Here is a 24,239-nt window from a genome sequence, read left to right as displayed (position 1 = left end):
GGATAGGAAAGGATATAGAGGCATGTAATGAACAGTGCTTGACGAGGAGCCATGTCAACATCTTGTACTTTTTTTTTTCTTTGTTGTGGATGGGCCACTGTGAATTGAAGAAACATAACAGTTATATCAGAATCTCATGCTGGGGATTTTCTGTTCACTCCTACAGAAACAGTGCCCTGAAGCGACAGAGACTGAAATCATTCATTTTCATATCAGTTTCAAACACACCACTTCCCAGTGAATGCGAGAGAGCTATCATTAAATTTCCATGTTCAGTCCAGAGGTTCACCCTCCACTGTTTGATCAACAGAGAGGGGAAAATGGAGAGATTGTGGAATTGGTAGCCTAACAGTTATGCACAATATTCCTCTAAAATAAAGACTTAAAGCGAAATATGTATTTATTTTACACACACACACACACACGAAAGTTTTTTTTTTTACCTTACTAGGATGGGTAGCATCTTGCTCGTCCCTCTCATAAGCGCGTGCACGCTCGCTGTTTGGTCCAGGCGCGCGAGGGTTAAAGCAGGGAGGGGAGAAGAGCTGGTAGGCTGACGTATTCCGCAAGCACCGCAGACGATGATTGCAATATTGATAGCGAGCGGCAGATCACCACTGGGACGCTCCTCACAATGTAAATCGGGAATCTTCACTGGGTGGTTTAAAATCCAACAATATTAATGTACTTTTGACAAATAAGGGTGAATTCTAGACCACGACATTTTGACTGTACATTTCGCAAGAGGGCGTTGCAGAAAATATCTAGAAGCATGTCCTTCGTTACTCAGTGCAATTGACGGCAGAGAGACGGAGAAGGATGCAATTGTTCTTACGTCTTTGTTTGGATATAATACACTGAGTACTTCTTCAAAATGTTGCGACGAGAGTAGAGGAGGATTTATGTTAAGGATAACAGGGCGGATGCTAAAATGCAAACCACTGGGTCGGTTTGTGCAGGTGGATTGCCGACCTGATGAGAGCGAGTCTTCACTCTACCCGCTTCTGACGCTGCTTATGCTGTGAGGCTGCGATGGTAGCGAAGACGCCCGCAACAGAGCTGTGAACCACGGCGACAGGCAAGCCATGCTGCCCGGGGTCGGTGTATTTGGCACCAGCTTGACCGCAAGGGTGATTATCCCTCTTTTAAAAAATGAGGGTTTCGCTGTCAAAGCTTTATGGGGACGGACTCAAGAGGAAGCCGAGGAGCTCGCTAAGGAGATGAATGTGCCATTTTACACCAGTCGTATCGACGACGTACTTCTACATCAGGATGTGGATTTGGTTTGCATTAACCTACCACCACCGCTGACAAGACAGATTGCTGTCAAAACGCTTGGTGAGTGGAAGAGGCGAGTGACAGCGCATTTTCCCCGCTCTGACATTGTGCTCTGTCGCTGTATCACGCGGGTTGACATGAAATTCTTTGAAATCCTTTTACCACGTGTACAGCACTGCGTGATATAGTCACTACCCCTGTAGTACTTTGGTAATTTATTGTCAAATCAGTGTACACCGGAATCGTCAGAAAAGATACATTACACTAACTACGTCGAGGCTGGTCTTCATTGTTGTGATTTCTGTCGCAATAACCTAACAGAAACAGTAACAGAATATGACATAAATGGTGCAAGGAAGGACATAGGCTTTTCGGCGATTTTTGTCTATTAGACAACTTCTCGTTCGGTTGTCCGGTAACTCGATATTTTTTGTGAGTCGCAGATATTTGTTAGCGTGTGGACCTTGACACACTACCAATTGTTGGAGTAAGGTGTGACCTGATGTGAGCTAGCAGTGAAGGTGTGACTCCTAATTCACCATAACAATGCTAGTACTAGAACGAATGGCCCCTAATTACATCACCGGCGAAACATTTTCCAATATGTTACTCATCTCTTGCGTATAAAATCCATTCCATACACTCACATCGCAACAGACTGTGTTCAACCTTAGGTTGACACTGTATCCATAGCACCATGGGTTTTTTAATCGAGAAATGTACTGTAAGTAGTTTATTTAGATGTCTGAATCAAGGCCCTGTAATTCTATGTCGAGAATAACTATTTTGTCAAGTATGGCCACTTGTTTTAGTTCTTATGTGACATCGTTTTTTCCCTCATCTGTACACAACACTACCCTAACACCCGTGGATTTCTGATGGCTTTTTTCTTTGACTCTGAAGCATGGTATGCCATTCTACAAACACTTGCAGGTAGCCTTAATGTCAGACACATTAGCTGTGACGGGTTGACACTGATGCACTGGTCTGTTTGGCCGTTAGGACAGAGCACTGAGACGTGGTAGAGCTGTATGGTAACGTTTGTTTTTTTTTTTTTGTGGCATAGCACAGAACAACTCATAACTATTAAAGCTATACAGTCGACAGGGAGTCCAGGTTTAGGTTTCAACAGGAAACTGCCCGAGGTTTGCCAGAGGTCATTTTTCGATTATCACATCAGTCTGTTAAAGCACACTCATGCACTTGGCTAGTGTGGCTGTTCTTGTCGGGACGGGATGGACAGAGTGACGCACGCAGGTGTCCAGTGACGGTTGAAAATAACCGTGGGAGTCTGGGTCGGGATCGTTTCCGGAGCCGCGTTCATCCAAGCGACCCAAAAATAACTACGACCGACTGAGCCAGCAAAAGGTAACTGCACGAGGGCATGATATAACGATACGGTCTCTGATGACTGCAGGTTGCTGTTGTGTTATGTAACTCGAGAGCCGTCCCGAAAAGAGGATAAGTCAGCACCGACGGTTTGATGGACTTGAATCAGAGGTTACTGCATCTTGTTTGTTCTCACGGCTGAGCAGTTAAATGTAGGCTACTTAATGGGAATTCAATCGTCAACTAGATCAGCAGGAAGGGTCTGTTATGTATAGTTTGTCTGATTGGCTGTGGTAGTAAGAAGATTATTGTTGTAGAGTTATCTGCTGGCTACCAAGTCACACCAGTTTAGCCGGATGCTTAAACTGGCCATCCTGGTTCTTGGTTCTCCTTCAGGAAATAATGATTAAGTGGTTTTGTTATCAGTATTTAGATGAGCACCCTCTAGAATATTCTTTCAGGACTGATGAGCTAGGTTGCTTACAGGTGTTAGGCAAACAAGGGAATGTGTTTAATGGAATTATGGGATGTGTTCAGTGGAATTGCAGGAAGTCAAACTTTACTCCAGTCAGGCTGTGAGAGGCTATGTCAATAATTGTGTCAATGAAGGGGTTATGTTTGCTGCTCTAAGTAAATATTAGGTTATGGTTTTCTGTGGCAATACCAGTGCAAATCCATAAAGGAACACCTTACACAAAAGCTTCTTTTTAGTGTTATTTTTATAAAGTGCTTTGTAAATATGACATCACCACCTGGCTGTTCTATGCCCAAGTAATCTAGTATGAATGTACACGCATGTACATGTTATTATATACCTGTGGAGCTAATGAGTTGTGCTTTTTGTCTCCAGAATTCAGATCCAAATTGTACAACATCTGCCAGTGTTTCTCTTCAATATAACAATGTCATGGCCTGAAACATTCATTTAAATATGACCACAGACATTTACTTAATGAAATGACACAGCCCTCTATTTTTATCCTCATCTTTTCACAAGTATTTTTCCATAGGCTTACCACTAGTCACGTTACTTCCACAGTTTCACTTTGTTTGCTTGGTAGTAGGGTTTTTTTTTTTTTTTGGCCTGGATTACATACCCCCAAAAGAAAAAAAAAGTTGTTCAGTGTGAAATCTGGTGTGGGTATCCTCTGTCACCTTTTGAAACCAGTTCTTTGTGGAGTTTTTCTGTGAATGAGAGATGGATTATGCTCAGAACTAAGACAATCGTTGGCTGATGGCTGTAGTGCCATAAGGGCTGTGCACATCTGAGGCTTTTGCACAATATTCAAATCTACTTCCCCTTTTCAGGTCGTGGAACGATTCTTATCACCATACTGTGGACATATTTACTTTGTGTGTTGCGCTGATAAGGCTAATCAGCTAGCCCATGCAAGGAATGTGCTTTCTCAGACTGCATTCGCTGATTCTGGCAAACACAAATGACAGCGTAGTGAAATGTGTTGACAGATATGCACCTTAACTGCTGCAGAATCAAGTGGTAATAGGTGAGACGGTTACATTGTCATGTTTCTCAATGGCTGCAATGACAGTAACTCTACATGGGACACAATTCATCAGATTACAGTGAACCAGTTCGTCCTGTTAGGCTGCATTCTTGTACTTGATTGAAATTATATCTTTTTTTTGGGCAGAGCATTGGAATACTTGAGACGTAGAAAACATTGTATATAACTGCTCTGCTTAGGGTATGTGTCATTTATTAACAGAACAGTTTTCTGATAGTGTGTGTAGTCATAGTTATGTGTGATACTGGGTCTGCTTTGTGTGAGGTCTTTGCATTTGCTGGTTGGGAGCTTGTGAAAGTGTAGCTCTTACTTGCAGCTGGGATTTAAAGCTGTCTAAAGCATGCTTGGTTTGAGAAGAATATATTAATATTTGCAATGCACGTGGGCACATGGGATCTGGGTTACTCCGTAGCCTCTATGTGTATGGATAGAATTCGGTGATATAAAGAATTTTTTTTTTAATCTTCTTAAAATGTACAAGATGAAGTTTTCTCTGTTGTTTTGCAGAACAGTGTGTGCTACACACACACACACACACACATGCATACGTCTTGGTTTTTATTCCAGATGCAATATGTCCACTGGTTAGTATCAAACTTAAATGTGTGTCGTATAAAAGCACAGTCATGTCGTGTTGAACAGAGGCAGAATTACAGGGACAAAGGAGTCCTATCTCACCATAAACGACCTTATGCACATCTCACCCTTCTTTTATGATGGTTTAGCCCTGTGCACTGGATCAGATTGTTCTCAGCCTTCAAATGGAAGACTGACCTGACACAATCAGCCATATCTCTCTATCTCTCCAATGCTTATCTGTTAGGAAAGCATGCTAGAGCGATGGGCTCTAGTGCAGAGGCCTGCTGTGTACACACACAGACCACGCTCATGTTGTTCTCACTGATTTTCTCAGGCTAATGCAGCTGACCTTTCGGAGGCATTGTGGGCCACTCATTACAGCTGTAGCAGGTAGAGGTATCACGTAACACAGCCCAGCGTCCACGGATGTGGGCAGATGGGCAGTTCTTTGCCATCATAGACTGTAGGGGGGATCTAAGAATAGAACAGGTCTTACCAAGTGCTACCTAGGGTGTACAGCACAAAACACTGCAAACTGGTTTGTTCTCAGAAGTCCAAATGGATCTGTTTCCATGATATGCAGTGATGCTTGCAAATTGCTTTTCCCCATTCACATCCAGGTACATTCATTTTAATATATTTGAAATAGTTAGGATCAAGATAAGTTTGAGTGAAAAACTGAATTGAGATCAGCTCATGTCAGGTTGGTGTAACTGCATGTAACCAAAGTGTGAATGGGTTGTTTAAGGACCAAGCAAACTTCAAAAGTGAAAAAAAGGTTCAAGATAAGAACACCATGAAAAAATAATTTAGATTTACTGCATACTCTACTGCCTGTTAGTCAGCTCTTCAACTAATGTGGCAGATGGAGACGGCAGGCCACTCGGAGGACTCTGCAAGCTGTCATTATTTATGTTTCACCTTTTTACACGAATCTGCACCCTTGTATTTCAGTCTCAGAAACACACATTCAGTTACATTTTGCCCCCGTTTTCACTCAGTTCTGTCCTTCTCTTGCTGTCTAGCTTCACAATGTTTTTTTTTTTTTTTTTTTTTCTTTTCCAACGGGAGGACACCTCTAAGAGACCCCAGAGAAAGGGTGATGGTGCCATTCCCATGCTTCTAATGAATGCCAGCGCTTGTTTTTGGAGTCTCCCTGCCCTCCATGTTAAGCTTTCTGGACAGCCATTTACATGCTAATGGAAGCAGGGAGGAGAATGATTGAGAGTGAGTGCCGCAGTCTTAAGGTCCTGTGAAATTGCCTTTGTTCGCTAAATGAATCCCTCCAAACAAGGCCTTTCAGTCTACCTTCTCTAAGCCCCTGAAAAGTGAGCATTCTTGGGCCAGGCACTGTCTTAATGTGGGTAGAACATCCATGTTAGGAGAAGGAAGCTTCTGCTTCCCAGAGTGTGTTACCCTCCCTCATTCATTTTTCATCTGTTTTAGGAAAGCTTGAATGACCTTCAGCTTCGCGTCACAAAGGTGTAGGTAGCAGAGCATACTTGTGTAATCGGTTTCATGACTACGTTATTGCTTGTGCAAGAAGAGACACGTTGTTTGCTATGACTCTGTAGAATCACGCATTTCTAATATTTTTTCCAAGGGCAGGGAAGTCATCATACAGGTTTTCGTGTTGTTTTATTAAGCGGTGCATGTGTTTGAACCTTTTCTTATCTGGTTTAAACACTCCTTTACCTCTGAGGGAAAGTTAGCTCATGCAGCTAAGGGGTTTGGTAGCTGTTGTGGTGTGAGAGTGTAACCTACATAAGTCTATTAGTTTTATAACATGATCAAGGTTTTTTTTTTTATTTGTTTGTTTTATCAACATGTCTGAGTTTACTGTATAGAAACTTTCAGGTGGTGTAACTGTGTACCAACCTAAAGTTATAGTTTTGGCTTAATATTGCAATGTCATCAGAAATGGATGCATTTTAAGTTTAAATTGTTGACAGCACTGCATGACAATGTATGTTTAGCCACTTAATAACATGAAAGTATATATATAGTCATTATATACACACATCCCTTTTAATATATATATGTGTATATATATATATATATATATATATATATATATGTGTGTGTGTGTGTGTGTGTGTGTGTATATATATGTGTGTGTATATATATATATATATACACACACACACACACACACATATATACAAATATATTTCATATTTCCTAGGGAATGTGTAATAATCAGGCAAGAGATTTCATTTATGAGATGTGAAAGAGTGCAAATAATTTTGTTATAATGCTAATGCTATAATGCAATATACAGAATTTGACATGAATCACTGTTGTTTACAAAAGACATTTTCTCTCAGACATTGTTACAGAAAACTTCATAAAGATGTTCTACATCTCCTTAGTCATTACAAAGCTATTAACCTGATCATGACAACATAATTAATAGTTCAGAGGTTCTAATGAAGCATTTAGACTCATGCTTCAGCACTGATTCACTACCAAACACTTGAATAATGTAATTTTCTTCCCTAAACAGTCTTTTCCTTGGTTTACTTGGTTTACATGGCCAAGGAGTAGATTGCCAAGGCTGAAATTTCAGCAATTATGGAGAAACAGAAAACTACTCCTCTCCCCATATGGGCCCCGCCATGATGTTGTGTCCAAATTAGACCTTTGGGAATACCAAACATGAGGCTAGCCTGTCCTGTCTGGCCTGCCGGGGAGAGTCGAGGGGCTCTATTACACATATTAAAGGCGACATCATGTACTTCATCACCACTTGTGAAAGGGTTGTAAGACAGACAATTCAAATGTCTGTCAAGTGTGTCTGAATTTAAAAAGCCCTCTGTTAAAGACCCTTTCATCAGTGATTAGCCTCTAGCACCTCTACCATGTCCTTGTTATGTTTACTCTGTAATTACAGAGTCAGAGATTAGCAAATGGTGTACAGATTTAAACAATCAGGAAAAATCAAGTTTTCTCTCAGTATCTGTAAACACACCAAGTTGGCGATTAAAATACCTCAGCAACCTACTCTGTGGCATGAGCCTGTGTCCGTCTGATAAATGATGTTCATGATTATTATGCGCACAGTTTGATATGTGTTGTAGCTTTATCAGATGAAGGCTAATATCAGGGTGTTAAACACCGGAAGGGGCATGTTTAATGGCTGGGTAGACTCGAAACATTCTCACTTCCTGTGGCTTGTATGTGCTTATGCTGCGATGTAACTGTTAGTTAGCAGGTGTGTGTATACATGTGTGCGCGCGCGCGCGCGCGTGTGTATACATTTGAGTTTTTAGGCGGTTTTGGCTTGTGTAGGTAGTGATGTCATTGCAGGATACAGGAAGCAGGAGTTCTCCGCTCTGACAATGCTAATGATGATTGCAGACTGCGTGCATGTTACAGTTTTTAAGTGTCTTTGTTTTTATCTTTTTTTTAGGGCTCTGATCTGACTCGCCTGACCTCACTGACTCACACTGGGCTTTATAACATCCTTCCGCTTCTCTTTTCACCAAAAAAGAAAAAGGAAGTCGTGTTCGAATTTTAGTGGTTTAATACTTTCGTTTAATGTGTTCCGAAGTGTAACCCTCTTCTGTCTTTAAGACATTCTGGAAATATATTTATTTTACTGGAACAACCACTTCTTTGTGTGATGAAAAGGTTAAGTCCAAATATTGACAGTCATAAGGAGATGACATTACCGCTTTCAGTTGTATGAAGATTTTTGTCTGATGTCAACTGGGGGGTGTTCCAGAAAGCGGGTTTAGTGAAAACTCTTAGTTAGTTAACTCAGAGCAAGTAGTAAACCTCCTAACAGAAGAGCCCCATGGCTTTGTTTTGCTAGGAGAATGAAGCCATAAGGCTCTTCTAATAGGACACTTACTACATACTCTGAGTTAACTAACTCTGAGTTTTCACTAAACCCGCTTTCTGGAATACCCCCTTTATTTGTAAACAGACTGTCAGTCTAGCTCTTTTGTTTGAAAGGCATATGATCCATGCAGGAATATAAATCCATTTTTTGCTGTATGGCAAGGCACTAAGGTCCTCACACATATCTATGTGACTAAACTCTCTTATCTCCTGTTTTCTCACTGAGTCTTACTCTGCGGCCTGCACCAAGGGCCTGATATCACTAAAGCTATAAGCATGTGAACATCTGAGTTCAGACAAACCAATCAGACCACAGGTAAATGCTAACAGGCCTTTGGAGGCGCTCCAGGGTTTGGTCGTGTTCTTTGTTATCTGCATTTAGTTTGATGTCAGTAAATATGACCTTAAGAGAAGGCTATCCATGTGGTGATATACCATAGAAACACAATGGTGTAATTTAACGTGTTTCATTCTTCTTTATGTTCGAGCCTATTGTCTGTGCTTACCTACCTCTCTAGTATTTATTTCCCATGGTTCTGATCCGTTTTACAGGTGATCATGGTCGCATCTTAAATGTGTTTTGGCCTCTTCGTGGAATCGCAACCTTTACACAAACACAGAAACACAGCTGCTTAAGGGTGGCTCTAAGTGAGTGACTGCTTGAATTGTCAGTTACGATTTTTAAATTGAAACAAGCAGGTTAAATCGACTTAAAGAGAGTGGAACAAACAGACGCTGTTTAGTTAGGGCAGCTCAACCCAGGAACTGACGCCATCTGTAAACACTGCCCACTATTCAAGTTTTCTCGTGTGCTGGGTGTGAAGATTAATTCTTATTCAGTATGATTTTGCATTGACTTAATTACTGCTTAAAAGTGTCATTTTGCGATATATCCAAATAGCTTCCTGCACTTGATAATGAATGACAAAGTCGTTGATAAAAATTACTGAGCAAGCTAACATAGTAACAGCCAATTTGCAGCTGTACCTCAGTGTTTTCAAACACTAATTAGAACATCTAAATAGACATAATAAAATATTTCTATTAAGGTGTGATATTTTATCTTACACACAAAAAAAAGCAGTCATGTGACCGATTTTTGATGGAACACCTTATAACGCTCTAATTCGTTGAAAATGTCGGTCTTGTTGGCGCACACCTCAATTAGCAGATTATTCCTCCCCTCAGGCCTCTGATGGGTGATGGTAATGAAAAAATCAGGCTTGTGTGTATCCCTTGAGCTGTGTCTCTTTGGAGGATGTGTCATATTTGCATGTTATAGAAACTGTCCTTAAATGTGAGCTTATTTTAGACACACACGGTCCAGAGATTTAAAATGTAGTGTTACGAAATATGGGTAAACAAAGTTCCTTTGGTTGTCCTATTGATTTTTGGTGAATAGGCTATCCTTTGACATCATCATTGTGGCTTTGATCACCTGTCTGTCTTGATTATCAATACCCGCATTTTCTTGACTTTCCCTGACGTTCTGTTTAGCATCTGAACTGAATCCCTCTCTAATGTCACCTGCCAAATGAGTTTCTCCCCCCTTGAGATGAAGAACTGATAAATATAGACTGCCCTTTATCCTCCAGTGGAAACAGTGGCTGACATTAGCTATCACAGTATCAGCATATCAGAATATCACAAGTGTTGATTTACCTTCACAATACTTGTCAGAAACACTCAATAAATGCTCAGATCATTTTTATCAGTATTTTAAGTTTTTTCACTTGTTATATTTCATTGAATACAGTTCCTCTCTCAAATTGTCCCTTTATTGTCCCTGCATGGTTAAGAAAGAAAATCATCTTACTATCCTCAGATTTTTAAATTCATTGTGCTTTTCAACACTCTTTGTCATTCAGCTGAATAATGAAGGACACGTGCCATACTGTACATTAGTGTGTTTTCATTCAGAGCTAACTAAAATATGAACTAATCCAACCATAGTTTGGACACAGCAAACAGATAAGGCATCAAGAAAAACTGTTCTAATGGAAAGATGGCCTTCATTTTTTTCATGAGTGCTGATGTCCCTTTGACCTTTGATCTGTCAGTAGACTAGATAAGGTTGCTCCTGTCCCGACTATGCAAATGCTGAACTTTGCATACACACAGAAGAATGGCGTCGATAGGCAAAGCCCTCAGTCTTCCTGACACAGCATGGACTGGGAAAGATAAGGGACATCTGTCGAATAAGACTCTTTAATAAGCTAATAAGCTTATTAAAAGTGCCTTTCTCTCATGTTCCTGCTATCAATATTTCCCATCAAACCAGAGCATGATTGTGTCCCTCTACCAAAAACTGTCCTCCATTTTCAGAGGATAAGCATTTTACTTTGTTTTGGGAATTTGTTTGTCTGCCACCAGTGTGTGTTTACTAAGGTCTTCCAAAGTAATGAAGGAAGAATTTAGTTGTAACCATAAGGAACGCCCAAACCGGGTTGCTTCTTTGTATATTAAGATATATGAGGTTTGTCTTGGGTTGTAGTCTTAATTTAATTCACAAATCCTAAGGGAGAGTTTAGAGGAGAACATTAATTAAACATTAATGAAAATCAGAAAATAACAGCTTAACAAGAAATAACTAAATTGAAGCCTTAATGTACCAGGATTTAAATGCTTAAAAAATGTCTATAAATGAAGCCTGATCAATATTTCTCGTATTCATTTTTTTTTAATGTGGAAATCCCCCTCCGAGCATTGTCATTCTCAGATCATCTATAGTGTGGAATATGACACAGTCTCATAACGCCCACAGACCTGACTCTCTTCCTTTATCTCACACTGAGAAGAGTGGGTTCCTGCCCTTGCTGCCTTGAAGCCATGATATTCTCAGTCTCTCTTTGTCCACTCTCTCTCTGTCTCTCTCTTTCTCTCGCTCTTTGTCCATTCTCTTGCTCTGTCATTTTTTCCTGCTGTCTTTCCTGCTCTCTTTCTCCCCCTCCCATCCACCCCTTTCTCTCCCCTCCCACCCTCCTCCTTTTTTTTTCAGTGTTTCAGTGACCCTGGGAGGGGGTGGGGGGTGTGGCAGGGAGGAGACTATTGCCACAGTAACAATACGAGGCCCTCTGACTCCTTTTTTTTCCTACTTTTTATTCAAAAGAGCTAGCCAGGCGTTAATGTTTCTCTTCTCCCTCCATATTCCCTAAAGAAACACACACACAGTCCATTTGTAGCTGTCTTAAATGAGAGTGAGTGATGAGAGACAGAGAGAGAGAGAGCAGAGGGCAGAGCTGCGGCTGCATCAGCCTACAGCTGTTTTGACTCTGTGTGTGTGTGTGTGTGTGTGTGTGTGTGTGTGTGTGTGTGTGTGTGTGTGAGTGATCACTGTGAGTCTGTGGAGATGTCTTCCTTCATTAAATCCACTAAACTCCTTTTCTTCCTCTCTTCTTCTCACGCCGTGGTGACTGGGCTGATGACACTGATGATACTGAATGGGTCTGCGGCTGTAATTATTAAAGCTATCATTGGTGATCATGCTTTTAGGCTTTTTTTGTCTGTTGTTGTAACTCACAGTTGCAATACTGCAAAACTGGATTAAATAAGGATCTCGTTTTCAGCACACGGATAGTGAGCTATTTGCAAGGGCCTGAATGTTTCACAGACTGTAGTGACAGACAGTGTGGAACCTGCAGACCAAATCAGCCTTGATATATACGATATTAGGTTTCATGCTGGTCGATCGAAAAGGCATTTGGCTGGGTTAGTTCTCAGTTTGGAGGATGTGTGCAGTAAACATGCCATCAAAAGTCCTGATTGTCCTGTTAGAGAAAGACCCCTGCTCTGTGAAACGCTGCCACACAAAAGCCTAACTTGTTCAAAGTAATGTAATAATCCCACAACTGAATTATAAGTGAATCTTGAAACAATACATGCTCTCCCCTGTCTTACGAAGACTGATATTACTGGTGAGTTTTTTTGTCTCTTTTGCCTCTAATTTGCTTTTCTGTCTCATATACTCTGTTATTCCTGGTTTGAGTAGGTAGAGACCCATAAGAACATTGACGGATGGTTTGACAGTCAGGTAAATGTGGTTCAGTCCATCCATTCTGTTAATTTTACATCTCAGAAGGACGTTGAAGGACTAACTCAAACGTATCAAAACGTAACTGTCAAACGTAACTGTCTTCATCCCTCAAATACTGTGACATGTTCCAGGAGATTAGGATTAATCCTGACTGATATTCAGAAGATGTTTGTCGTTCTTCCTTTTCTTGGAAGCCTCTTGTTTCGTCTGCTTCGTATTTCCACTGCCCTGTCATCATTTAAGGAGAAACGGGATTAGGATTTGACGTGCATGACTGTCACATGCACACGGGAACACGTGTTAATCCCCCCCCCCCCCCCCCCGCATCAGTGACCAGCAGGCTAGGGGGATGGGGAGGGATGACTTTGCTGGTTCGTGGAGGAACGCTGTGTCCATATCAAATTAATACAGCCGTAGATTTGTTGTGACTCATGTTTGAGTTATGGCAGAGACAGCTGATCCCAGTTAGCTTCAGCACATAGCACACGTAAAGAGGTTGGAGGAGGGACAAAGAAGCACTTTTCATATAGTCCATCCATTTTACTCACCCCTTGGTAGACAGCAATGGTATTGATAGGGAACTGAGTAGATCTAAAGGGAAGAATGTCTCAAAAGAGAAACTCAGTGTATATGAGTTTCCATTCAGTGCTTTCACTGGCCACTGATTGAGAGAGATAGAGAGAGACTATTAAAATATAATGTATGTAGAATGACAAGCAAGACGGAAAGTCTCTTCACAGTAAAAAGCATTGTCACATGAAGATTTATCCTCCTTAGAAAAACAGCTCGAGGGACTTAACAGAGAAAGGATTCAGCGGTGTGACATGTGCCTTCAGACAATGAGCCCTGGTACTTGACTGCGAGAATAGAGAATAGAGATGAACAAACAGTCCACTGGGATTTCCGCAATGCCATTATTTTCTCCATTCAAGATAACAGGCAACAAACCGCAAACCCGGCAACATGTTCCCCATGATTATTCACAGGACGTCGGGCCTTGACAAACATTTTTTCACCCCGCTAAGTAGTCGGTGATTGCGGCGAGATTTATATACTCCGAATAATTGGATAGAGCCTGTTTACGGCTAATGCGCACGGCTAATTTACCTAGCGACTGCCCACTGTCCGTATATTTGCATGACAATGGGTTTTAAAAAAGGGGGTTAGGATTAAAATGAAGTCATTTGCATTGTTCCTTTGTTAGTCAGGCCAACTTGTTTTTTGTCTGTGTGTGGCGCTAATACACTTGGATGTCTTTTAGCCGTGTCGCGTAATGAGATGAGGTTGGCAGTGTGGCTAATTGGTCCCTGTGGACAAGAGGGCTTGACAGTGCACACGGCATGTTGACAGGAAATCAGTGTCTTTTGTTTGCCTATAAAAGAGAAAGAGGATAAAAATGGAATCAGAAAATCAGACAAAGAAGTTCTTCAATGTAACTGAGCACCAACAAGAGTGACAAGAGCAATCACATGTTGTTAACCGTGTGTGACTGTTTGAGATAAGGTAAAACATAGCTACAGAACAAATGCTTTGCTGTTTTGTCCTGTTTGGCTTATCAAAACCTGTTTAGATGCATAAAGCCTTAGCTGCAGTTTAAGAAAGGATAGAAAATGTACAGGGAACTAATCCAGAGCACTTTGAGTCAGCTGTGCCGTGACTAACAGATATTTTTGTAGTTATTTGCCAGTGTTATTGCTGCTCCAGATATGTCTCTCTCTCACACACACACGCACACACACACACACACACACACACACATTACTACACTTTAAAATGTTCTCACTCTCTCTCTCTCTCTCTCTCTCTCTCTCTCTCTCTCTCTCAACTGTCTGGTACTCTTGGGCATTAGCAGGTAAACAAACCCCACTAAGTGATGCTAATGTCCACCATCATCCACACTGGAAGAGCCTCCTCTCATTAGAGCTAATGGTGTTTGTGACGTCCAAACCTCTTGTGTGTAGCCAAATGCAAACGGATGGTCTTTGAAGCCTGCTCTCTACTTCACAACTGACACAGTACCATGCAAAAAAGGGTTTAAGAGTGTGGCCTCATCAGATAGGGATGGAATGTCATAGTTCTCATGTAGACACCTGAGAGCTGTGTTGCAACGTTCTGGAAGTTTCCAGGAATTGTTCTGTTTTTGGTGGGAAGTTAGTTATAATTACCATTGTTTTCTCCATTCTCAAACCCTTGGACTAGATTCACTGTAATCAAAACATTCTGACCTGTAATCAAACACCCTTCTGACCACTGTCTGGTATTGCAGTATGAAACTGATACCATCCCAGAGGACTTTTAAATTTGTACATTTAAGAAAAAAAATCCTCTCAAGATTTTGGGTCATGGCAGGAGCTCATCCCTGTAATGTAACATAGTATGTTCCTGCTTCCACTGTACTAAAAATACTGCTTCTTAATCCAGCAGTACAGTCACACATTCCCTTTGTGGGTTGCTCCAAATTAGCGACTGACATGAGTTCTCCTCCTGACACCAGTGATGTACAAAAACACAGTGGCAATGGCCCATCAGAATGCAGCTGAGAAAAGTAGCTGGTTGACAAAAAAAAACAAAGTTAAAGTTGTTTCTACCCCTCAGCCCCATTAAGACCTTTTTGTGCATGTCTTCTTTCAGGTCCAGTTAAACAAACATTGTTTTACTCACAGAGATGGACTCATCCATCAACTTTTGAGCGTGGGTGTATTGATATGATGATGCTAATGGTGGTGTTGCAGACCAGCTGGGGCTGCAGCCAAAGGCACTGTTAGAGGGAATTAGTCAGCAGAAAAGTGTCTGGTTTGTCAACCTGTCCTCAGGCAGCTCTATTCATCCTGACAGAAAGACAAACAAACAAACAAACAGTGTTTTCAGGTAACAAAGCAGAAGTTCTAACCGGAGCCTAAATTTTCCCACAATCAGGGGGAAAAAACTTTGTATTTTTGTACAACAGTATTTGTTGTGCTAACTTAAAGCAAATGTTTAATCAGAACTCATTAGTGGTGTAAGGGCTAATGATGGATGATGGTGACCTTTCTCATATATTTCCCTGTATTTTGGCCTGTATTATAGACAAGATTACTATTATACATATCAATGTCTCAATCACCTCTCCTTTATTTATTTCTTTATTTCTTTATTTCTTTATTTACTTGGGGGGGGGGGCACGCTGTAATATAAAGTTTTCTATAAAGTCAGTGTCAGTTATTCGATTGTTTTACTGAGCATACCATTCTTTCTGCTGCTCAGCAGCTCCTTCTAATTATAAACCCACTGCATCTTCTGGAAAACAGTCTACGTCTCTGCAGTAATGGTTTTTTATTAAACAGAGCTCAAACCTTAGGGTGGCACCTATGGAAGTATATTTTTCCGTCACAAACGTTTTCTGCTTCTTTCAGCATTTAGAGTGTTTGCAGCCGTAGCTCCAGCTGGGCGTGTGAGTGTGGTAACAGTGTTAGAGAGGCTGGTAGGTTAGTCACTCAGAACGTTCACTGAGCCACACACGCAGACAGTAAGGGCTTCCTGTTCTGACCTCTAGGAGCCTCTGAGATGCACGTCTGAGATGCTATCAGGCATGGATGTCACATAGATGATGTCCAACCGGTTCCACACACAATTTTCTTTCTTTCTTTTTTTAAAAATTTTATTTATTTATTTGTTTATTACGATATTTAGACGTTTTCAGGACATTTGCAGGCCTCTCTGAAAACCATGTATTTTGTTTGTTTGCTTGTTTTTTCAGTTTTCATGTTTTTTCAGTATTAAAATAGATGTTAATCACTCAATTAGAGTCACCTCTTAAACACATCATATTCTTTCTTGGTGATGCAGAAGCTCTGAGTGAACAAAACATCAGCCAGATTGTGTAGAGTTGACCTCAGCCAGTCATATCTGGGTTGTCTGGTCACTGGAGGCAGTCAGTTGGCCTTTGTGTGTGTGTGTGTTTGTGCGCACACCCAGGAGTGGACACTTATCGGCACGCCTCAGATCGATTCTGCATGCGCTGAGGGCTGGGTTCAGTCACCCAGAGGAGCTGTAATTCAAACCAGAGACAGCCCCCTGCTCTATCTGCAGAAAGCCTCCAGACCCCCAACCCTCTTGCTCTTCTTTTCCTCCCCATGGAGGTGGTATTTGTGTGCATGTACAGTTAATGTGAGTATTGTAATGAAGAGTGTGCTTTTTGCGTCACTGGTGTATTTTGGCTGGACCTGAGCTGACAGACCTCTTCCCTTTGATATCAGTGTGTCTGTGTCTGTGTGTGTCTGCGTTCGCGCATATACATTGTTTCCTTTTCTGTCTTCACTTATTGTATGTGTGTGTGTGTGTACAGGCATTGCCTCCCATGACAGATGTTTACATCTGTGTCTTTGTTTGTTTGTTTATTTGCTCTATTGCCCCTCAGATTCAGTAAGGCTGAACATGCTTCATAGCAGCAGAGCTTGAGGCTTGTGTCTGCTCTGCCTTTCTGGGTCCCTAATGTGTATCTGGGCGTGTGGACGCGTGGCTTTATTGGAATATTGTGCAGCCATGCAGGAATCTCACAGTTGATTAATGTGGCAGTGTGTAAAGCACAACACACTACAACCCTGCAGGAGGCCGCTGGGCTCTTTGTCTTAAGGATGCAGCTGCGCCACATCCCAAACACGTACACACACACACACACACACACACACACACACACACACACACTTTGAGTCACATTTCCATCTTCATTCACTGCTATGTACTAAGTAATCAGAGAACAGAGCAACACTCAGAAAAATCTTTTGTCACGTGTGTGTGTGTGTGTGTGTGTGTGTTGTGTTGGACCTGTTTTACCAGACTTTTTTTTTTACTCTACTACACTGGTGTTGTTTGCGAGCCTGAGGTAATGGGGTGAGAAGTGTGTGTATGTGTCCTGCATTGCTGTCAGGTGAAGATGAGGCATGGGACTACTACAGTAGTCTCTACAGACAGACCCATGTGTGCCTTCTCTCATTGGTCTGTTAGTGTGAGTATGCTTGGCTTGGCTTGGCTCTGCCTCTGTTATTGTTTCCAGGGAAACCATTCCCTCCAATCCACTGACTCAGACATTCTGCATGATGAGCCTGTGAGCTGGACCATTTTACTAGCCTAATACTATTCATTCATTTAATAATTAGGCCAGTGTAAATGTGCTGGATACATGGTGTTATATATGGTTATATTACTGTAGTGATTCAAGATGCACAAGAATATTTGTAAAAGAGTTCTAATTTAGATTTATGATTTAATTAATATATTCTGATTAATTTAATTTAATTATAAAATAGAGGCAAGATAAATTACTGCTACAGCATAGATAAGAATCTCAGGCCAGGTTTGCCACTGTATTATCAGACATTCACTTTAAAGCTGTTTACTGAAGGTCAATTTTAAAATCACTGAAAGGACCAAATGTGCTTCATGCACAGAAGAAGTGTTCAGTCTTTTCTAACCAATACAGAGAGTAAGCAGCAGTGTGTAAATGACTTCTACACAGAGACACCCTGCTCTCTCTTTTCTTGTCAAGGTTTTCTTTTCCTCTCACACCCAGCTCACCGATAGCTTCTCTGTCATCCCTTTCTGCTCTCGCTGTCTCTATTCTTTCATTTAGCTCTGCAGTGGTTCTGTAATCATCACTGTAGCATTAAGCATTTTCTCCTCTCATGGCTCACTTTGACCCAGTGTGGTTAGTAGCTGTGAATCTGTCAGGCTTTTCATTGTCACATCTCTTTGCCAGGCAATTACCTGCTTACTAGAACACAGTTCAAGTCATATTTTCTCACATTAATAGGATCTTCTGTTTTTTTTGTGAGAGAAAGTTGTAAATACCACACAGGTTTATTATTCCTTCCATGCCAACGTATACCGTGTGCGTGCAATTTTTTTTTTTTTTTAAGCAATTTTAATCTTTGCATTTTAGGTATGCATTGCTGTAGTATGCTTTTCATTTCTTCCAGTCTCATAGAGTTGCATTTACCTGACTGCTCTCTTGGGCTTTACACTCTACTCCAGATCTTGTCTAGCAAATACAAAGATTTCAGCTAAGCTATTTTTGAGGAAAGAAATACAGCAGATAGAGTTTATATCACTCTCCATTAACTACAAATAACATTCTTACAATTTATCAATAATACATTCAGTGAATTGCTCAGGCTAGGCTGATTAAGAGACAGTGGTCTGTAGATGAATACTGATTCAGTCAGCTGTAGGCTAGATGTCATATCTACAAATGTATTCAGTATATGCTAAATAGAGGTGGCTATTTCTGTTAAAAAAAAAGATCTGAGATGTAATAACAAGCTAACAGAAATACAAAATCCTTTCTTCTTTCTTTATTCATTCAGTCAGTTGTGTGGATCAGTACTACCTTGCTCAGCGCTATTGCACAGGGGAAAGTCAGGGAGGACTGTGGACTCATGGGAGCTGATGTACGTTTTTAGATCTCGGCTGGCTCATTTCCATTCCAGTTCCTTTCCGTACTGATCAAAAACCTGAGTCTTAACCCCTAGTGTGATTAGATACATCCTGCTAAGAGCTTCCTTTTTCACAGGAATTAATTTTGGTTACCACACATACATGACTCATTTGTGGTTGACTCCCATTTTGTTATGGTATCATACCTATTGCATCATTCATTCATTGGGCTTGATGCTCATTGGTCAGTGATGTCTTTACATGACACTACACATGCTCACTGCTTAACTAGCCTTATAAGGAAATATTGACCTTTTCATGTTTAGGTTGTCTTGTTGGCTTTTTAATTATATCACACTGATCACAGTCATTAACGCTGAATGTTGGAAGTCATTCAGACTTTGGAAGGAAGGTTGGCATCTGTTGATTCTCCTGATTTTCTAAATCTTTTTCTAGTTTTTCTGTATTTCCCTGGCTTTTCAACCTTAAATCATATTTTTGGTTTCTGAATTAGAATATGGTGTTTTTACACCCTGAGATGACAAAGATGATGTGAAAAGGGATTCTGGACAAGACTGACTGTGGCTGTTGATGTTGGAGTTGCTCTTTGAATTGCCAATCTGTATCAGGCCTGCTGTACAAGTTCAGCACTCTCACCGTCAACAGCTTTGAAGTGTGTCAGCTGGTCTATGCTTGTATTATTGATGGCTTTGGGGGGAAGAGAGAGGGGTTGCTTTAATCTCAAAGATAGTGTCAGATCTATGTAGGGAGCTCTGGTCTCACCCAAGAGACAGCCATTTCATAATGACTTTGTAGCACAAACTGAACAGAGTCTGTGTGGACAGAGTTTGGTGACGAACTGGATTAACGTAGCCCTAGAATCCCTGCAGCTCTGTCTCCAGAGGAGGAAGAAATTTGAAATGTTTCCTGTAGCTTTTCAGGCTTAGGCCTAAATCATATTTTTGACAAGTTGCCACACAGATGAGTTTCTAAATTAAATCTTCAAACAGTTTTTTTTTTCCCCTTCATTCTTTCTAGTGATATTTAGAGGGGATTACACAGTTGCACAGCACTGCATCCCAAGCTGATGAGGTGATTTTTGAGATGAGTTCTCAATCCAAGCTTAAAGTTTAACCATAATTACCATAATCTGTAACGTCTCTTACATTTGTGAGAGTGCGCACTTTCATTTAGTATTCCTAAATGAAATATTATAATTGTTGTCATAGTATTTCTATTAAGACAGTAACGTCATATATAACTATTGTCCAAGTGTGAGTATGAGCAACGAAGAGTAAGAGACATACTCATCTGAGTGGTGGGAGGTGTCATGTTTTAGCCTGATTACTATGGGATATCCTCAGATAGTGACAGACCATTGGACTATCTCTGACACATTTGCTGTCATCTCTTTAAGTTAAGTGACCCTGTTGGTCAGCTCTCCTGTCACTCCTGTCAGTTCTGATCACATCTTCCAGTACACTGTGGAATATCAGTATCCGCATGGATACATTCTTCAAGGACAAAGGATGTATCCACTCTCCTTTTGTGAACATAGAACACGTGTGATCATTTGTTGTGCAAAATCAGAGTGAAAATTTACAGTAATTAATTAAGGGGTATTTTGTATGTAGGCCTATGTGTGGTCACCTGTGTTTGTAATAGTCTCCAAGGGAGAGGATGGAAACACAGGTCCTCTTAAGGTTTGGAAAATAATGAGGGCCCTCATTGTCTGGGAGACAGTCTGCACAGTTGTGCTTGTACTGTATTCTGTGATTGGTCACAATTTAGAGGCTTAGAAAGAAAAAGGTCACCTTCAGCTGACAGACTTGTCAGCAGCAGCACCATTGCACACTGACAATACAGCGAGTGTTTTCAGTATGTTTAGAAATGGCTAAGGTTTTATTTGTGTGCCACAGCATGAGTTACCATACACTGTAAATCATCAGAATTTACTTGCAGTTGGGGCCTCCTTGTGTGGGATTTGCTGTTTTACCCTCTTGGTCATAATAGTTGTTTTTTTTTTTTTTCTTTTAGCCACAACAGTGTAAAAGTGGGTCAACCGGATTAATTTTCTGGCTCAGATCCTACATTGTGAGCTAATGGGAGATTAGCTGGGAAGTTGTGTGTCGAAAAGTCTCTGGAAGGCAGGAGGGCTGCTGTTCATCAAATGGGCCTCTTTCAGGAAAAGGTCATGGGCTGGTCTAAGGGGGTTGGGGAATGCAGCCTGAATGGCAGTTATCCAACTACCGTGCTGTTTGACCAGGCTAATCAACTGGTCCGTTTGCAGCATACCAAAGGACCACACAGATTAAAGCAAACTTTCAAGAGTAACATTACAATATGGCCACTTAACCACTCTTTTTTTCTTCATTAGAAATTTCTCAGATGCTTTTATCGCTATTAAATCAAGCTTAACATACTCTTTCAATCGACTGCTACAATCTTTAAAAGAAACATCTTAACCATATCTGTATCGTGTGGTAAAAGCAGTCTGTAATTACTTTTCACAGAGGAGAACATAAAGACACTCCTCCGGTTTCAGGTCGGGAAGCCTGCTTCCCTGGTGCCCTGGTCCCTCCAATGACTTTTCACAACTCTCTCAATTATCACTGTTGAGAGTTCTGGAAGAGAAAATTGCTGTGGGGAAAGTGCCCTTGAGCATGAATGGTGTAATCGGCGATTAGCATGCCTGTGTTAATTGTTTCAGCCTCTTCGTCCCGATCATTGGGATGATTTGAATATAGAACTTACTGACTGGAGAGTGATGTATGCAACGTCTTTGAAACTGAGCACTCTGCAGCCATCACATCTCACATTAGTATTCATGCTTGGCAGCGCTCGTCATCTGTTGGGATTTAGAAGTGATAAAATGAAAGGAAAAGATTAATTAGGCCTCTTTTGATGTGCTTTGACCGCATTTCTGCTGTATCCCTCCTCCTTCCCTTGCAGTGACCCACACTGCTGTCTGTAATACACTGGGGCGAAAGACACCCCCCTCATAGGTTAAAGGAGGTCGACCATTTCCTCCCTGGTTGGAGATTTAGAACAAAAGCAAAACTGACCTAGTCCGCCTGCTGATGTCATCTCCTTTGTTGCCTTGTTAATTCCGATTTGACCTCTCGTTCTTGATTAGGGAGCATGAGCTATTCATCTCTGCCAGCTGTAGCTTTAACATAACAGTTTGAGATGGTCTTGTTTTTTTTGGATTGTACTATTACGTGTTCATCCTTTAATTAACTCTCTCTCTCTCTCTCTCTCTCTCTCTCTCCTACCACCGAAGGTATTGGCAAGAATGTTATCTGTGACCGCACAGCCACACCACTAGACGCTTTCCGTATGATGTCAGCTGCCCAGTACTACCCCAAACTGCTGAGCATAATGGGTAATGTCCTGCGCTTTCTGCCAGCATTTGTACGCATGAAGGAGCTGCTGGAGGAGGGATATGTGGGAGAGTTGCTTGTCTGTGAGGCACAGGTTCACGGTGGCAGCCTCCTAGGTAAGAAATACAACTGGAGCTGTGATGACCTCATGGGTGGCGGAGGGCTCCACTCTGTGGGCAGCTACATCATCGACCTGCTGACCTTCCTGACTGGCCGACGGGCCGCCAAGGTGCATGGCTTCCTAAAGACCTTCGTCAAGCAGACGGACCACATCCGTGGGATCCGGCAGATCACCAGTGATGATTTCTGTACCTTTCAGATGGTTCTGGAGGGAGGAGCCTGCTGTACTGTTACGCTAAACTTCAACGTCCCCGGCGAGTTCCGCCAGGAGGTGGTGGTGGTGGGCACAGCTGGTCGGCTAACGGTGAGCGGCACGGACCTGTATGGGCAAAAGAACAGCGGAGAGGGCGGACAGGAACTCCTGCTCAAGGACAGTACGCCTCTGGGCAATGCCTCGCTGCCTGACAAGGCTTTTAGCGACATCCCTTCGCCCTACCTCACAGGCACCATCTGCATGGTGCAAGCAGTGCGACAGGCTTTCCAGAATCAGGATGACCGCCGCACTTGGGACGGACGGCCGCTTACCATGGCGGCGACCTTCGAGGACTGCCTGTATGCACTTTGCGTGGTGGACACAATCAAGAAGTCCAACCAGTGTGGCGAATGGCAGAACATTGTGGTGATGACGGAGGAGCCAGATGTCAGTCCGGCCTACCTGATAAGCGAGGCCATGCGTCGAAGCAGGATGTCGCTTTATTGCTAGAGCTGCTTACAGAATGGCTGCTAATGAAGTTGTCCTCTGAGGGGTCTCACAAGGTTAAAAGCCACATTTAGTAGCTCGACGCTTAAATGAAAATCAGAGAGCTCCCCCGAGAGGCCTGGAGGAACACATCCAAACCAGTTCTGCTGTAGTTGGAGATATGCCTACTTGTGCCTCCAATGGCTTGCTTGGCTGATGAGTTTAGAGAGAGAGAGAGATGCAGATGCAGATGCAGATGCAGAGAAGGTTTTAGAGGGTTCTCCCCAAACTATGTCAAACATACAGTAATATACTATCTCTAGGGGACTGTTCCTCTATCTGAATAATACCACTTATGAATGAAGTTACACTGGATATACAGAGATGAATGAATGGAGACTACTCAGCAGAGTGTTTTTTCATTGCCATGGCTTACGAGACCACGAACATGTGCAACCATGGAAACATGAAACATGGTTTTGTCCTTCTGCATGGAGCTGAATGTTAAGCCCTATGGACAAGCATTTTTTTTGTTCTGTGTCCTGTGTACTGTGTATGTGTGTGTGTGGAACAATGAAAAAAAAAAAAGCCTAAAAATCAATAGTTTGGCTGGTAGGGCTTTTAGAGAGGATATTCCCTCTGGTGAAGTATGCAATAAATCTGCCTAGATTTTTTTCCCTTTTCTTACAAGAAGTCATGCCTGAAATAAGAAGTAATGCTTTTTGCCTGCTGCTGGTTTGTAGTGGGCAGTGTAATCCGCAGATGATCATGCAATCCTGCTTTGTTCCGTAGCTTTAGGTTAGAGGCACGTGGGGGAGGTTTCTAACGCTTTTTTTTCTATCAGACTAGAGTGCATCCCAGCAATCCTCCAAGCCAGCTGCAGTAAGCTTCGCCAAGCTGCATCTGCCAGCCTGCACTTGTATGCCTGGGTGAAATCTTCTTATGCACCAGTGTGGAGATGGACTCATACAATCAGTAATGGCCTCCATCAGTCGAGATGCCTAATTGCGAGCTTAGTTCCAGCATTTTTGTAGACTGCGCTGCTTTGACGTGGT

The 24,239-nt window shown here is 41.8% G+C and overlaps 1 protein-coding gene across 1 annotated transcript; it reads left to right on the top strand.

Moving 5' to 3' along the window:
• The first annotated feature begins 1,085 nt into the window (after positions 1 to 1,085).
• Positions 1,086 to 23,266, top strand: gfod1 (glucose-fructose oxidoreductase domain containing 1). Its single transcript, XM_030769584.1, has 2 exons — positions 1,086 to 1,338; positions 22,286 to 23,266. The coding sequence occupies exons 1-2, from the start codon at positions 1,086 to 1,088 to the stop codon at positions 23,206 to 23,208; spliced, it is 1,176 nt and encodes a 391-aa protein (XP_030625444.1). The 3' UTR covers positions 23,209 to 23,266.
• Positions 23,267 to 24,239: the final 973 nt, after the last annotated feature.

The sequence above is a fragment of the Chanos chanos genome, chromosome 3, assembly GCF_902362185.1.
Source record: "Chanos chanos chromosome 3, fChaCha1.1, whole genome shotgun sequence".
In the NCBI taxonomy this organism is placed as follows: Eukaryota; Metazoa; Chordata; class Actinopteri; order Gonorynchiformes; family Chanidae; genus Chanos; species Chanos chanos.
This window is presented reverse-complemented; position numbering and strand designations above follow the sequence as displayed.

What these genes read in the sequence shown, in the direction of transcription:
- gfod1 (XM_030769584.1), top strand. Translation starts at nt 1,086, where the DNA reads ATGCTGCCCGGGGTCGGTGTATTTGGCACCAGCTTGACCGCAAGGGTG. An exon ending in GATTGCTGTCAAAACGCTTG is followed by an intron (nt 1,339 to 22,285) that starts GTGAGTGGAAGA and finishes CTACCACCGAAG; the next exon opens with GTATTGGCAAGAATGTTATC.